This window comes from Muntiacus reevesi, chromosome 2 (assembly GCF_963930625.1).
Source record: "Muntiacus reevesi chromosome 2, mMunRee1.1, whole genome shotgun sequence".
Taxonomy (NCBI): domain Eukaryota; kingdom Metazoa; phylum Chordata; class Mammalia; order Artiodactyla; family Cervidae; genus Muntiacus; species Muntiacus reevesi.
The window spans coordinates 165,057,474-165,071,983 of record NC_089250.1 but is presented as its reverse complement, the minus strand read 5'-3'; the positions used below and the strand labels follow the sequence as shown (position 1 = coordinate 165,071,983).

General features: G+C 55.4%; 1 protein-coding gene across 5 annotated transcripts in view; it reads left to right on the top strand.

Annotated features, from left to right (window-relative positions):
* The window catches only part of CHST15 (carbohydrate sulfotransferase 15), an 82,154-nt gene extending 68,516 nt beyond the window's left edge, over positions 1-13,638 (top strand). For 4 of the 5 annotated variants that reach the window (XM_065923498.1, XM_065923501.1, XM_065923499.1 and 1 more), the window contains exons 7-8: positions 4,423-4,570; positions 6,315-13,638. In XM_065923498.1, coding sequence (XP_065779570.1) covers positions 4,423-4,570; positions 6,315-6,505 — 339 coding nt within the window. In that variant the 3' untranslated portion in view covers positions 6,506-13,638. The remainder of the gene's footprint in view (positions 1-4,422; positions 4,571-6,314) is intronic. The other variant, XR_010661565.1, reaches the window with a different exon arrangement.
* The last annotated feature ends 872 nt before the right edge of the window (positions 13,639-14,510 follow it).

Here is a 14,510-nt window from a genome sequence, read left to right as displayed (position 1 = left end):
AGAATCTGGCCTCTGAGCCCGGGAGCCCATCCCACCTGCCTGCCCTCCCACTCCCCACCTCCCACCTCCCTCTCCATCACTCCTCTACGGCCTCACCCTCCCCTGCTGGGTCCTCTTGCTTCAGAGCAGGGATTCACAGGTGTGGTCCCTGGACCAAGAGTATCAGCATCGCTGGGAATGCACACTCTCAGGTTGAGCGCCAGACTCCAGAATCAGGAGCTTTGGGGGGAGCGAGGGCGGATCTATCTGCCTGTGCAGCAGCCCTTCAGGGGGTGTGTTTGGGTGCTCGTCTTGGGGACGCCTGGTTCCAGAGCCTTCTCCACTCCCCTCCCTGGCACGTGCTCCTCATCCTTCGAGTCTTGCTTTAATCTTGACTTCCGTTCTTTCTCTTTCCACTCCATTCATTTCCCTGCAGCCCAGATTACAGTTGGCCATTACAGATGATTGTTCTTCACCAGTTTAGCTCCACCTCCGCTAGACTGCAAGCTCCACGTGGCCAGGGGCCATGTCTGTTACATAGCAGCACATCCCCGTTGCTTAGCATGTAACCTGGCATGCAGGATGCACTAGAATGTTTGCAGAATGAATGAATGAATGGGCAGTCTGTGACACTAGTGAAGAATCCAGGTGGAGAGTTCCAACTAAATCCCTAATGAGCAGCAGAGGGGTTTGGTGTGCTCCTGTCAGGGGAGACCCTGCACCGCACTTCTCAGCTCTCTCCCGGCCTGGGGTGGGGGAATGGGTCCTCAGGGTGAGGGCCCAGCTTCAAGACCAGGCTCTGGTGAGTGTTCTCCAACTGACCCTGGCAGGCTCCTCGCCCTCCCTGGGCCTCTTGTGTTTCCACTCAGAGCTGGCTAAGGCAGATAACCTCAAAGTCTTCTCTCAACTCTAACATTTTTAAGTTTTAAATGTATTGGGCACTTCTCCTAAAGACTCTTTTTTTATCCCCACTCCACTTTGATTCTCTGATCGGTACTGGGGAAAGATGAGGGGAGGGGTGGCATGAGCCTGTGTTAGGTTTGTTAGCAGTGATGCTCCGTGAGCCAGAAACTGTCATTTGAGGTGAGCGGCACTTCCCTTGACTGGTAAGGGGGCTGGGAGTCGGGGGTGAGGAGTTGGAGTGAGACAGGAGTGTCCAGCGGACTGGGAAGGCTTGCCCACCCCTCTGCCCCTGCAGGGCCCTCTCAGCTTTGTTCCCTGCTTGCTCCGGACGGTCCCTCTGCTGTTGACCAGCCCTCCTGGGAAGGTGGACTTGGCTGCAGGAGGCCTGCCTGGCCCAACGCAGGGGGCTCCTCCCGTGAAGGCACAGAAGCACTTCCAGGGAAATGCTGTCCCCTGTGCCCGGGTCCAGGGACCCAGCAGCTACTTTAAATCACCCCCGTCCTGCCACAAAGGCAGGACCTTCTAGAACCTTCTAGAAGGTTCTCAGCAAAGCAGGTTCTCTGGAAGAGATAAACCTGGTTACAGTGGTCCTCTGTGGGAGGGACAGACAGAGAATGGAAGGCTCTCGATGACTTAGCAAGAAGCTGTGCTCGCAGCGGCTGTCTGTGTTGGAGGTGACACGTGTTTATTTCTGAGGCTGGCACGTGCCGTTTTCTCTTTATTTCTGGCCCAGCTTGAGGTCTTTTTATGAGCTGGTGTCTGAGGTAGCCGCATCCTGAGGACTGCAGGCAGCTAATGAATTCTGGAGACAGCTTCCCCCCCTCCAATTGTTTTTCTTCCTCCACCATCTCCCACACAATTAGAAGAACAATGAAATGGAAAAAAGAATAGCGAGGGATGAAACTAGTTAGTGTCTGTACATATTTTGTCAAGCGTTTCACCTTCTTATGGTCATTACCGTGTTCCGTGTGGGAGTGCCAGGGCACTTAGCCTCATGCGGGATGACGGGATAACGACTGGGATCCTGGTCCCTGCCCTGGAGGTGGTCAGGGTCGAGCTTGGAGGGAGCAGAAGTAGGAGGTGAAAGTATCTGCGTCAGGAACCAGGACTGAATGCTGGGAGGCTGTGCACGTGGGAGAGAGTGGGCTGGGGGTCCAGCCAAGCCAAGGACTTTGCACACGAGGAGAGCCAGGCGAGGCCAGGCATCGTGCGGGGAGCTCACCCTCAGAGACTCCAGGCGGGAGCAGCAGGCGGGGGCTGGGACCGTGCCCGAACAGAGAGACGAGGCACAACCAGAGGCCGGACACAGAGCGGGGTCCCTGAGTGGGGGGCACGGATGGGAGTGCTGGAGAAGGGGGGGAACCGCAGAGCAGAAGGGGAAGGGTTCACTGTTTTTCTGGAGCTTTGCGAAGCCAACTGTGAAGTCGGAGCAGTCTCCAAGACCACTCTCCCTGCTGACACCACATACATACTGGGTGAAGTCCTCCAAAGTACCATCAGGTTCGGTAATTCACTGGAAGGATTCACAGAGCACACGATTGGCTGTTACACTCGTGATTACGGTTTACAGCAGGGAAGGGACACAGATTAAAGTCAGCCAAGGCAAGAAGCACGTGTGATGGTACATGCAACATATTGCAGCCGGGGACGCCCACCCAAGCCTTTGGTGTCTGCAGCGTTTCTCAAGGTTCCATCACGTACTGCCTGCCTGGCTGACCTTTACCCGTTCAGTCCCTCCTGGAGGTCAGACCGGTTCTGCGAGGCCCAAAGCCCCCATCCTAACTCATGCTGTTAGACTATCCAGTGGCCAGACCCCCCTCCCCACACACACACACAGGCAAGCGGGATGCTCTCATCAGGCAGGACTTCCCAGGTGGCTTTAGGTGGCCTCCCAGGAGCCAAGGACAAAGGCCAGCCGTCTCTGTGGGTCAGGTTAATGCTCCACCACACACACTTGCAGTTTGGCATGAGAGAAGGCACAGGAGAAGGACAAGGACCCCGAAGTGCAGGTGGATAGGAAGGGCTTAGTACAGCGCTGCTCAGACGGGGACGTGCGCACAGCGAAGGTCACAGACATCCGCGTGGCACGTGGCGGTTCCTCCTGGGGCTGGTTGCTGGGGCACTTGCAGCTGTTTCTCACGGCTGTTGTGTGCTGCACGTAGAAGCAGAGGCACCTGGGACCTGTGTAAAGGACATCTCTTGCCACGGAATGTGGGGGTAACCTTCGCCTCTCCCTTCACCCAGGTCCTTGCTGTGAGATGTTGTGAAGATACCTACAGGGTGGTTCTAAGGATGAAATGGGACCCTGAGGGTGGGAATCCTTTGTGCATGGGACACAAAGGCCTGCACGGGGCAGCAAGCATGAGTGGTACTTAAAATCCAACTTCTAGGGACGTCCCTGATGGCCCAGTGATTAAGACTTCGCTTTCTAGTGCAGAGGGTGGAGGTTCGATCCCTGGTCAGGGAGCTAAGATCTCACATGTCTCTCGGCCAAAATGTAAAAACAGAAGCAGTACTGTAACAAATTCAATAAAGACTTAAAAAGTCTTTAAGTTCAGTTCAGTTCAGTCGCCCAGTCATGTCCGACTCTTTGTGACCCCATGGTCTGCAACACGCCCGGCTTCCCTGTCCATCACCAACTCTTAGAGCTTATTCAAACTCACGTCCATTGAGTCGGTGATGCCATCCAACTATCTCATCCTCTGTCGACCTCTTCTCCTCCTGCCTTCAATCTTTCCCAGCATTAGGGTCTTTTCCAATGAGTCAGTTCTTTGCATCAGGTGGCCAAAGTATTGGAGCTTCAGCTTCAGCATCAGTCCTTCCAATGAATATTCAGGACTTACTTCCTTTAGGATTGGCTGGTTGGATCTCCTTGCAATCCAAGGGACTCTCAAGAGTCTTCTCCAACACCACAGTTCAAAAGCATCAATTCTTCGGTGCTCAGCTTTCTTTATAGTCCAACTCTCACATCCATACATGACTACTAGAATAGCTTTGACTAGACGGACCTTTGTTGGCAAAGTAATGTCTCTGCTTTTTAATATGCTGTCTAGGTTGGTCATAGCTTTTCTTCCAAGGAGCAAGCGTCTTTTAATTTCATGGCTACAGTTACCATCTGCAGTGATTTTGGAGCCCAGTAAAGTAAATCTCTCACTGTTTCCATTGTTTCTCCATCTATTTGCCTTGAAGTGATGGGACTGTATGCCATGACCTTAGTTATCTGAACGTTGAATATTAAGCCAACATTTTTACTCTCCTTTCACTTTCATCAAGAGGTTCTTTAGTTCTTCACTTTCTGCCATAAGGGTGGTGTCATCTGCATATGTGAGGTTATTGATATTTCTCCCAATAATCTTGATTCCAGTTTTGCTTCATCCAGTCTAGCATTTCGGTCCACATAAAAAATCCAACTTCTGAAGGTAGTTGTTTGCTGGGATTCCTCTTGCTGTTGGTTTATAATGTGTAATGCCTGTAGAAAAGCGTCTACGGTGTTGGAGGAGTTACCCCTGAACTAACGCTGACCTTCTTGCTCGGTCCTAGGTGAGGCTTCAGGTCGGGCTGTACGCCGTGTACCTTCTGGACTGGCTCACCGTCTTTAACAAGGAGCAGTTCCTCATCCTCCGCCTGGAAGACCACGCCTCCAACGTCAAGGACACCATGCACAGGGTCTTCCAGTTCCTCAGCCTCGGTACGAATCTCACGCTGGACACCCACGGAGCGGGGCACGATCCCCATGGACACCCACCTGCCGGGTCCCAGCAGACTCCGTGGGCCTGGGAGGGCGGGCCTGGGCTGGGAGACCCACAGGTTAGCGCCTGTTGGGAAGCACCAGCTCCAGACGGGGCCTTGTGCGCAGTGTGGGGAGGGGGTCTCTGGGGAGGAAGAGACGGCCACTCGTCTGGGAGCTCACGGTCCAGTGGAAGGAGAGGAGGGAGCGAGACTTGAATCGCCGAGTGACTGACAGGGTGACATGGGGGAGGAGTGTTAGCGTCCTCATACACGTGAGATCCTTACACGTGACTTGGGGGGCCCAGCTGCTGAAGGGATTTCAGAAGGAGTGGTGTGAGCCACGCCATGAAGATGGACAGGGTGTCCTGGCTCTCTTGCAGAGGCCACAGGGCCTGGAGGAGGGGATGGACAGGTCATTGCTTTGCTGGGACCCCTGGAGTCAGAGCCCTGTGGCTGGGTTTGGGCTCCTGAGCCTCTAGGGTGGGGGACCTTGCCCCCAGCCATGAGAGACCATCCCCTTGAGTCCCTAGTGGCATTTCGTGGCAGCAAACCGACTCGCTGGCCCCAGTGACGGCTGATAGAGGCGCATGGGTACAGGGTGCTCCCCGGTAGACGGCATCCAGGACCCCTCGAGAGGCTGGGGCGGCTTGCACATTCCCCCTCTACTCCCCGCCCCCGCCCCCAGACGCCCCTGCAGCCCTGTCTGATGAGCTTGCCTGGGAATTTTGTCAACTGAATATTTCCTGAAATCCATTTGCCCACCGCTGGGACTCAGGACCCTTTTGTCATTTGATTCCTTTCTCCTTTTCTCGGAGACCTGGTAATGTGATGGAGTGTGATTACTTCTCCCTTTTAAGACCTGGAACCGTTTTTCTTTGATTGGGCCACCTGCAGACTCTGGCACATTTCAGTAACTTGTCTTTGGTCCCTAAAATGGATGATGGCAAAGGCCAGTCTGTGCCTTCCCTGTCATGTAACCCAGGGACACTGGGGTGTAGTTTTTTGTGCATGGGCTCAGGACTTCAGCCTGACCTTGAGAGCCCCGGGGCACAGAGGCTGAGCAGGGATCCTGGAGGTTAAGCCAGTGAGAGGCTTAAAGTCCTGAGGGCTGGGGGTGGAGGCGGCACCCTTGTGTGGCAGCAACTGCTGGTTTGTTCTTGGGCCTCTCCCCATGGACACCCCTGCTGTAGGTGGGGGTTCAGCCAGTGGGGGCTCCCTGAGCACAGGCGGCCCCACCCCTCCCCCCATGATGACTTCACAGCAGCACACACAGGGTGAAATACGGCCCCACCACGAGGCCTTCTGCAGCGGCCTGGAGTAGAAATGGTGGAGGCAGAGCTCGAGTGGCCGGTTACAGAGCATCTCCATGCAGGGCCCGTGTGTGGTAGGTCACAGTTCTCCAGGCACAGGCCGGTTCCTCTTTATGGGGCTTCGGAAATGAAACCAGGAGGCGAGGCTGCGCCCAGAGACCCAGCTGTACTTCCAGGGGGGCGGGTAACACACCAGACCATGCAGTCTCTCCTGGAATTTCAACCTTCCTCCCTCAGCAACTCCAAATGAATCCAGCCAAAGAATCTGAATCTCCAAACACATTCTTACGGTAACCTCCTGTCTCCCCAGGAAGCATGGCCAGGATTCTCTCATCAGAGTTTCTTACGCCACCCTACCACCTTGCCTCACAGGCTCTTTCCTTTGCGTTCCAGGGCCCTTAAGTGAGAAGCAAGAGGCCTTGATGACCAAGAGCCCTGCGTCCAACACGCGGCGTCCCGAGGACCGGAATCTGGGGCCCATGTTGCCGGTCACCCAGAGGCTTCTGCGGGACTTCTACGGGCCTTTCAACGCCCGGCTGGCGCAGGTCCTCGCCGACGAGGCCTTCCTGTGGAGGAAGACGTGACGCTGGCTTCCCGGCGCCTGCAGGGCATGGCTTCCATGGTCTGAAGTCTCTCTTGGTGGGGGACCCTTGCGTTCGGAGCCTGGAGGAGACCCCCCCTCCCTGGGCCTGCGTTTGTGGAACCTAGTTCCGAATCCTTTGTGACGTCACACAGCCCAGCAAGGGACCCATCCCAAGCCCCAGATGGAGGCTGCCGGAGATTCCACTTGGAAAGGGGTCCCCTTCTGCTCTGAGAGTGTCCGGGCTCCGGGACGAGGCAGGCGGGCGCTGGGCAGGGCGGGGGGGGCAGGAGGGTGCTGGGTGCGGAGTCTGGGCTTTGACGATTCCGGGATCCACTGGCGGCCCCACCCCAGGGCTGGCCAGGATACACACTACACATTCAGCTCCAAAATCCTCTGTTTGGGTCACTAAACCTCATGATGGTGGAGAATGGAGGCTCTTTCATTTTTTTTTTTTTTTTCACCTTTTACTCCAAAGTCAGTTCTCCTGTCTCTTCAGATACAAACCCCATCAACTTCACTGTTTACAAGAGAAAAAGACACAAGCTCATTTTGGGTAGCGCGTTCCTGTCTCAGACCTTCTCCCCTTCTGTCCTCTTGGACGTTACTTATGTTTAAAAAGAAAACGAATGTATTTAAAACAAACCACTTTCTGCATTTCACTGGCTGGCGAGCTCTTTTTCTGTTCACGTAGATGTTTTCTGAAGAATTTTTCTCTTTTTTTTTTTTTTTTCAATTTCTAACTGGAGATATAAATTCAGTTTAAAATCGGAAGGGAAATGGTCGCTGTTAATTCCAGACTGAGCGCCTTGAAGGAATCGATGGAAAAATCTGTGCATCTTGGCTTCGGCTGTGCCCCCGAGAGCCTCAGAGAGCTGCCCGCATTGGGAGGTTTTAGTTCTGGGGGCGACAGGCTCCACTGCTCTGGCTTCCTCTCTAGCGAGCTTGTCAGCACCGTCTCCTCCGAACATGGCCAGAGGTCCTTCCTCACCCAGCAAACTGCAGAATGCCCACTTCCGATCCAGAAACACACATATGAGCTCTGCCTGGGCCGGACGAGCTGTGCTGGGATTCCATATGAGAATGCCGGGAGCAGATCCTTGATAGACCTTTCTGGGCCACTTGGCAGCTCGGTTCGCTGTCAGATGGGCTGACGATCTTGCCGTTTCTTGGAGGTGATGGGAAAGATTGAACACCGCCCTTGCACACAAGCCCCCAGGCGGGACCCCCAGCTAAGGTCTGCACACGGTTGTCAGTGGAAGCTTCTGCGAGTCAGAAGTCTGCAGGTCGAGGTGCCAGGCACACCACCAGTCAGAAAGTGTAAACGCCTCCATGTGCAGCCGCCACTCGTGGGGCTGAGGATTCACTCAGCTGTCCCATCCCTACTGCTGTCGGAAGTGGGATGCTCCGTCCACTGGAAGGCACGCGGCGGCCTCGCCCAGGCACGGCCGGGCTGTTTCTGCTGTGGAGGAGCCTGGGTCCTGAACACCCACTTTCAGGGACAGACCCCCCCCCCCTTCCTGTCTCTCCATGGCACTCAGAGCAGCAGTCCACAGGAGCCCCGGCCTGAGCACAAGGTTCTGTAGGGAGATGTCACTGGTGCGTACGTGTGTATTTATTTGCAGCACAGGTGTGCGTGCGTGCGTATTTCTCAGTGGGATCCCTTCAGATCTGTTGCCTGTCAGTCCCTCTGCTGGACTCAACCCCCCTTCATGGGTTCGTTTCTCTGCCAGTTCTTTAACATCTTGTCAGTTTCAGCCCACGTTTTGCTCTTCGGCGCCAACTGTGGTCACAAGGACTTTGCTTACGCACCCCTGTGCATGTGAACAACATGCAGCATAATTCTGCTTCTTACAGAAGTGTTCACCGAAAGTCTTATTTCCAATATTATTTGGTTTGCTATACAAATCTGTCTACAGGCGCAGGCCCATCCTTCGGTGCCGATCAGCACCATCCACGTGGACCCGGTTTCTCCGGGGACCTTGCTCCAGAGGGCGGGCTGTCTTTCGCCTTTGCTTTCCTCTGCTCTCTCTTGCTCGTGAGGCCCCTCTCCTGGTGACAGCAGAGCTGCCATTTCGAGCGGTGGTCCTCGAGCCCATTGTCCCAAACCAAAGTGAATTGGAGCCTCTCTCATGACCTGAATTACTTTGTGTCCCCAAAGCTGTGCATCCGCTTGTATTAAATTGTACCCCCTTTGTCGCGTTAAGGTGTGTTCATGAACCACCCTTGTGCTGTCCTTTTGTTAATACTGATCGTAATTAAACGTGGGCCCCGGAGGGCACGCCCTTCCTCCTCAGCTGTCACAGCACCTGTGGGAGCGTCTCCGCCGAGCCCAGGCACGTGAAGGAACCACAGGAGGAGCTCAGCGTCTCACCTGCTGCACTGTGAATGCTGTCCGCAGGGGACCTGCCACGTGTGGTGATGGCGAGAGAGAGGATGCGGACGTCCCCAGGGACTCCTGCGTGGGGCCAGCAGAGGGTGTGAGTCAGGGCGGCGAGGTGCAGCCCCGCCCACAGACGGGCCTAACGTCATCTTCAGACATTCAGGTTTGAAGCTTGGGGGATCAAAGGTCCTGCTGCTCCCAACAGACTGCTTTCCTCAAGTCTCAGGCCTGCCTGGCCCCTGGGGGCTGTGAGTTTGCAGTCCCCGGTGTCACTGGGTGCGTCATGGTCCCTGGACACCCGAGACCCCCGGTGCAGCCAGGGCAAGCCTGAGGGAGATGAGGTCATCTCAGGTCTGGGGTTGTGTGAGCCTGGGCCATCCTGGAGGCAGTGGGGAGCTGGGTTGGTTCCCGAATCCTGGGAAGACCCACCCTGGGTTCACCCCCATGGTGGTGTGTTGGAGGGGAGAGGGGGTAGCAAGGCTGGGCCTGCCAATGAGGAGGCCCCCAGCTCTTGACGGCAAAGCCAGGGACAACTTCACTCCGAAAGGAAGGTGCTGTGCCCGTGAGGAGAAGGGGCGGGTGGGAGACGGGGATGGGGGTAGATGGGTGTGTCTGGAAGGTGGATCCCAGGACCGCCTCCCCGGGAGCCTGTCCAAAACCCCCACTGCTGTGGGGCCACCTCCCACCCCGAGTTGGGACCCAGCTCTCAGGGAACATTCTGATGAGGACTGTCTACATCTGAGTGTAAACTTCTGCTCAGACTGAGTGCTCAGTCTCTTCAGTCGTGTCTGACACTCTGTGATCCCGTGGACTGTAGCCCAGCAGGCTCCTCTGTCCATGGGGACTCTCCGGGCAAGAATACTGGAGTGGGTCGCCATGCCCTCCTCCAGGGGATCTTCCCCACCCAGGGATCGAACCGGCATCTCTTATGTCTCCTGCACTGGCAGGTGGGTTCTTTACCACTAGCGCCACTTGGACTCTGGGCTACAGGATGCTAAAACTGGATCAGCTTTCCTTCCCATCTCCAGCTCACACCTGCAAAGCCCCTTTCCCAGGTAACGTGACATATCTCTTGGTTCCAGGAATTAGGAGGTAGGCATCTTTGGGAACCTTTATCCAGTCTGCAGCAGGGGGTGGTCCTGTGAGTGGGTCGGCAGTGAGAGGATGCAAGGGGTGCCCAGTGGCCTGCCCCTTTCGGACAAACAGGTCTGAGTGGGCAGCGTCTGCCTAGCAGAGGGAGGTCCAGCTTCCCGACGTGTCTACTCTGAGATGGGGGTTCTTCCTGTAAGAGGCAGGCAGCACCTGTGAGAGGAGGGATGGGACAGGGTGAATGGCGAGTGGTTCCTTCATACGTTTCTTCCAACTGAGCCTGGCGGTGGTCCCAGGGGGACCTGCAGAAGCCATACAGGCACTTCTGAGTTTCTGACACTCAGGTGCTCTGAAGTGAGTCACGCTTCCATGGGAGTCACTTTTGAAAACCACACAAACAGAAGGTTTTCTGGCCCCGAGGGGCTCTTGGGGGCCCACCAGCCTCCAGGAGGGAAACCCTTGGAAGGCAACCGCCAACCTCACCATCAGCGCCTGTGCCTCGTGGCCCCAGGCTGGCCTCCACTCCGTGACCTTGGCTCCATCCTTGCTGCCTAAGCCCCGCCCCATCAGCCTGGCCCCGCCCCTCGTGGTGCCTGGCCCCGCCCCCTCGTCATGCCCATCCTTTGCAGAACAGGTCCCAGTGGACAGGGTGGAGGCTGGGCGGTCCTGGGCCTCTTTGGCCTGCAGGTGGCTGTCCCTGTGAGCCTGCAGGTGACGAGGACACCACAGAGACGGAGACGGTGGCACCTCAGCGTCTGTAGAGGCCCCCCCCCAAGGAATAACAGTCGTTCCCCCTTGTCCGCCACTTGGAATGGCTGGGTCCTCCTGCCAGGGGTCGGGACCAACCAACTGCACCTGCGTACATCACCTGCGAACTTGGGCAGAGCAAGGAGTAGTCTGTCCATCCCATGTGAGTGCCCGGCCCTGTGGGTGCCCAGCTCCCAGTCCCGGGCACAGAGGAGAGTAGAAGGGGGCCTCAGCCCCCACAGTGGAGGACCCCAGCTGGGGGTAACAGGGCAGCGAGCGTGGGGGGCCGCCAGGGCTCCCAGGGCTTTCTGTCCAGCTCTAGCTCTGAGCGGGCCCTTTAAGGTCAGGCCCGGGTCAGATCTAGAAGCAGGTGGGCCTGGAGCCTGGGCCTCCCACATCTCAGGACTTTCCCAAGACCTCCCTAAGGTAGTGGCAGGGACCCCACCCTTCATTTCCCTGAGAAATTCCCTTCTCCCAGAGCAGAGAAAGCCCGGTTCTGGGAATAAGGCTGGAAGGCTTCCAGCATCTTCTCCTGGAGTCATGGGCCATCTTTCTTCACCGTTCTTCCCCTGGAAGGCACAGTCTGACTCGCACCCACCAAACTTGGCCCCTGTAAGAGGACAGTGTGGGAAGGGGGCGTGGGGCCAGCCCTGGGCCTGGAGCCAGATGAGCTGGGTTCAAGGCTGGGGTTGTGTCCACCCCATCTCTTTGTGGACACCACAGCCCTGGTAATGGTACATGAAAGTATAAAATGAAGATCAGAGAGGCTCCCCATCTACCTGAGGTCATACAGTTCCGATCTCTGGAAAGAAAGAGCAGAATGTCAGTTCAGAAGTTTTCCTTTATATCTTCCAAGTCAGAACTCTTAACCCTGGTACATGTACAGCGTACATTTCCTACCCCTCATCAGCCTCCCCCTCCCCAGCTGCCTGTCTGCATTTCACGTGTCAGCCCCATCTCTGATACCCTTAGGCATGGGGCAGCAGTTTCTGGGTCTTCTGGGCAGAGGTTTCTGCAGATCTGCCCATCTAGGGGTCTAGGTGGTGACCGGAGTTTCTAGGAGAAAACAAAGGGAAGTAGACATGGCTTTGTTTGGCCAGAAGGGTCTTGCCACTGAGACTCCTGCCAGTAGAGGGGTCCTCAATGTCCTGGGCCGGCCAAGCCTCCCACTCACAGGACCAAGCAGACTTTAGGGGGGCTGGCTGTGGGGGGCTTCAAAGTCACAACAGAAGTGGACGGGCTGTCCCTGGGCTCAGCCCTGCCTGATGGCCTCAAAGGCACCAAGGGGACACACACAGCTGGAAAGTCTGCAGGGTCCGCATTTAACTTTTTAGCAAGGGTTTTCTGAGCATCTACTTTGCACAAGGCTCTGGGCCAGGCCTTAGGGTGGATGGGAGGCTGCTCGTCTGTTCACTCAATGATTGCTTCACTGGTTCTTTCACCACATATTTATGGGGCCCTGACTGTTATGGTTTTTGCAGTGGTCATGTATGGATGTGAGAGTTGGACTGTGAAGGAAGCTGAGCGCCGAAAAATTGATGCTTTTGAACTGTGGTGTTGGAGAAGACTCTTGAGAGTCCCTTGGACTGCAAGGAGATCCAACCAGTCCATCCTAAAGGAGATCAGTCCTGGGTGTTCATTGGAAGGACTGATGCTGAAGCTGAAACTCCAATACTTTGGCCACCTCATGCGAAGTGTTGACTCATTGGAAAAGACCCTGATGCTGGGAGGTATTGGGGGCAAAGAGTCGGACACAACTGAGTGACTGAACTGAACTGAACTGACTGCGTGAAGTGCGGGTGGGGGGAGGGCAAAGGTCAGAGGTCAGAGGCCCGGATGAGGCCTGGAGCTGTGTCCATGGTGGGCAGGATGGGCTGGGTGAGGTCAGAATTGTCAGAGCATCCGTAAATCCTTCTTAACCACATACACGTTCTTAAACGTTTGATTTTACTTAAAATATTTAAAGTACACTCATGTCTGTCTTCTGATATAAGGGTCAAAGCCTTTTGCCCGAATGTGAGTCTGCAGATTGGAGTTTTGGGTCATCTTTGTGACCGAAACCACATCGTGCTGAATCTGCATTGGTTTCTGGTTTTGGTTCTCTAAAGGGGCATGAGAACTGAAAGGCCCTTGCGAAGCATCCGAAGGCAGAGTCTTTCATCATACATGTAGTTACTCCCCTCATGTGTGCTGGGACTTACCAACCCTTCCGACTTGGTTTTCAGAAAGTGACTCATATTTTGCACTCGTATTTCATTTGTTTACATCAGCAGTCCTCAAGGTGTGGTCCAAGGATGCTGGCGACCCTCAAGACTGTTTCAAGAGATCCACCAGTCAAAACTAAGACTCTTCATGACCATACCAAGACGTCATTCACCCTTTACCCTCTCATTTCCTCTTGAAAGTACAAATGATGAATTCTAGAGGTTGAAGTCCACTCTGATGGCTGATGGACAACATGCTTGTGCATTCATGGGCTTTGAAAGTCTTGCAGCCTTAATTTCTCCTGGTGTTCTGCAGGCCGTGGGATTGCAGAGTCGGACACGACTGAGCGACTGAACAACAACAAATGCTGATAGATGCGAACCATATAAACAAAAGCTCTTCGGGAATCTTCAATAATTTTTAAGAGTGTAAAGGAGTCTGGCTACCAAACGGTTTGAGAACCGCTAGTTTCTATATTTATTAAATCACACATTTCTAATATTAAGCACAACTGGCATGAGAAAGACTTGGGGATAAACATAGCTGACTTGTAGTAAACACAGTTGACTGGAGGGCATTTTGCAGAATGGTCAAGAGCACTAAGTGTGCCCTGAGCATCGGCGAGGATGCTACAGGGTGAGCTGACAGGCATCGGCCAGTGGGGAGGCAGACGAGAGGCATCCACGGGACCCGAAGTGACGGTAGTTACAGCGATGCCGCTGTTGCCGAACACGCGCTGAGTGCCAGGCCCTGCGCTGAGTGTCTCCATGGATCCTCACCACCCTAAGAGAGAGGGCCTCTCTTTATTCTGGTCCTCTGCTTATACAGGTGGGGGAGCTGAGGCTGAGAGTGGCCAGGTCCTAATAAGCCCGAGACACCTCCCCGCCCACTCCAGCTCCTAAGGAGCAGAGTTAGTCCTTGATCTCAGGTCTGCTGATCTCCAGGACCTGCCTCTTAACCAGCTCTCCTCACCTCTGAGTCCCTGAAGTCTCGCCAGTTTTTAAGGAGGCAGGTGGGGCAGGCAGAGACTCAGGCACAGTCAGGTGGGTGCCTGTACCTTCCGCACAGTCTGGGCCGGGAGGCTGACACGGGCACTTGTGGAAGCAGCGGAATGGACATGGATGGTACCCTGCCCACCTCCTATTCCATGCACCCCATCAGCTGGTGCCAGCCTTGTTGGGGCCTTTGGGCAGGGCCTTGATCCTGGCCTCTGCCCCGTCTTTCTGCCTCCTCTCTGCGTCCCGCATCCATCTGGAAGGGAGGAAGCTGAGCTGTGTGTGTGCTGAGCCCCTGACTTTTTAGGGGGTTGAATAGGAGGGACCAACTGCTCCAGGGGCCCTCCCATTTCATGGTCTGAAGCTTTCTCAGAGCCCAGGAATGCCGGGTTGCCCCCATCCTGCCAGTTCCGAGGTTAGCAAGGGGCCTGCTGTGGTTCCCTGTGGGCAGCAGCTCCTGCGGTGCTGTGGGTTCGAGTCACGGGTGAGGAATGGGGAGTGGCCGCTTCCCTCCTCGGGGCTGTCCTCCAGATCCCCAGGGAGACAGCTGGACATCTCCAATTAGGCCCCATGGTCACCATGGAGATCCT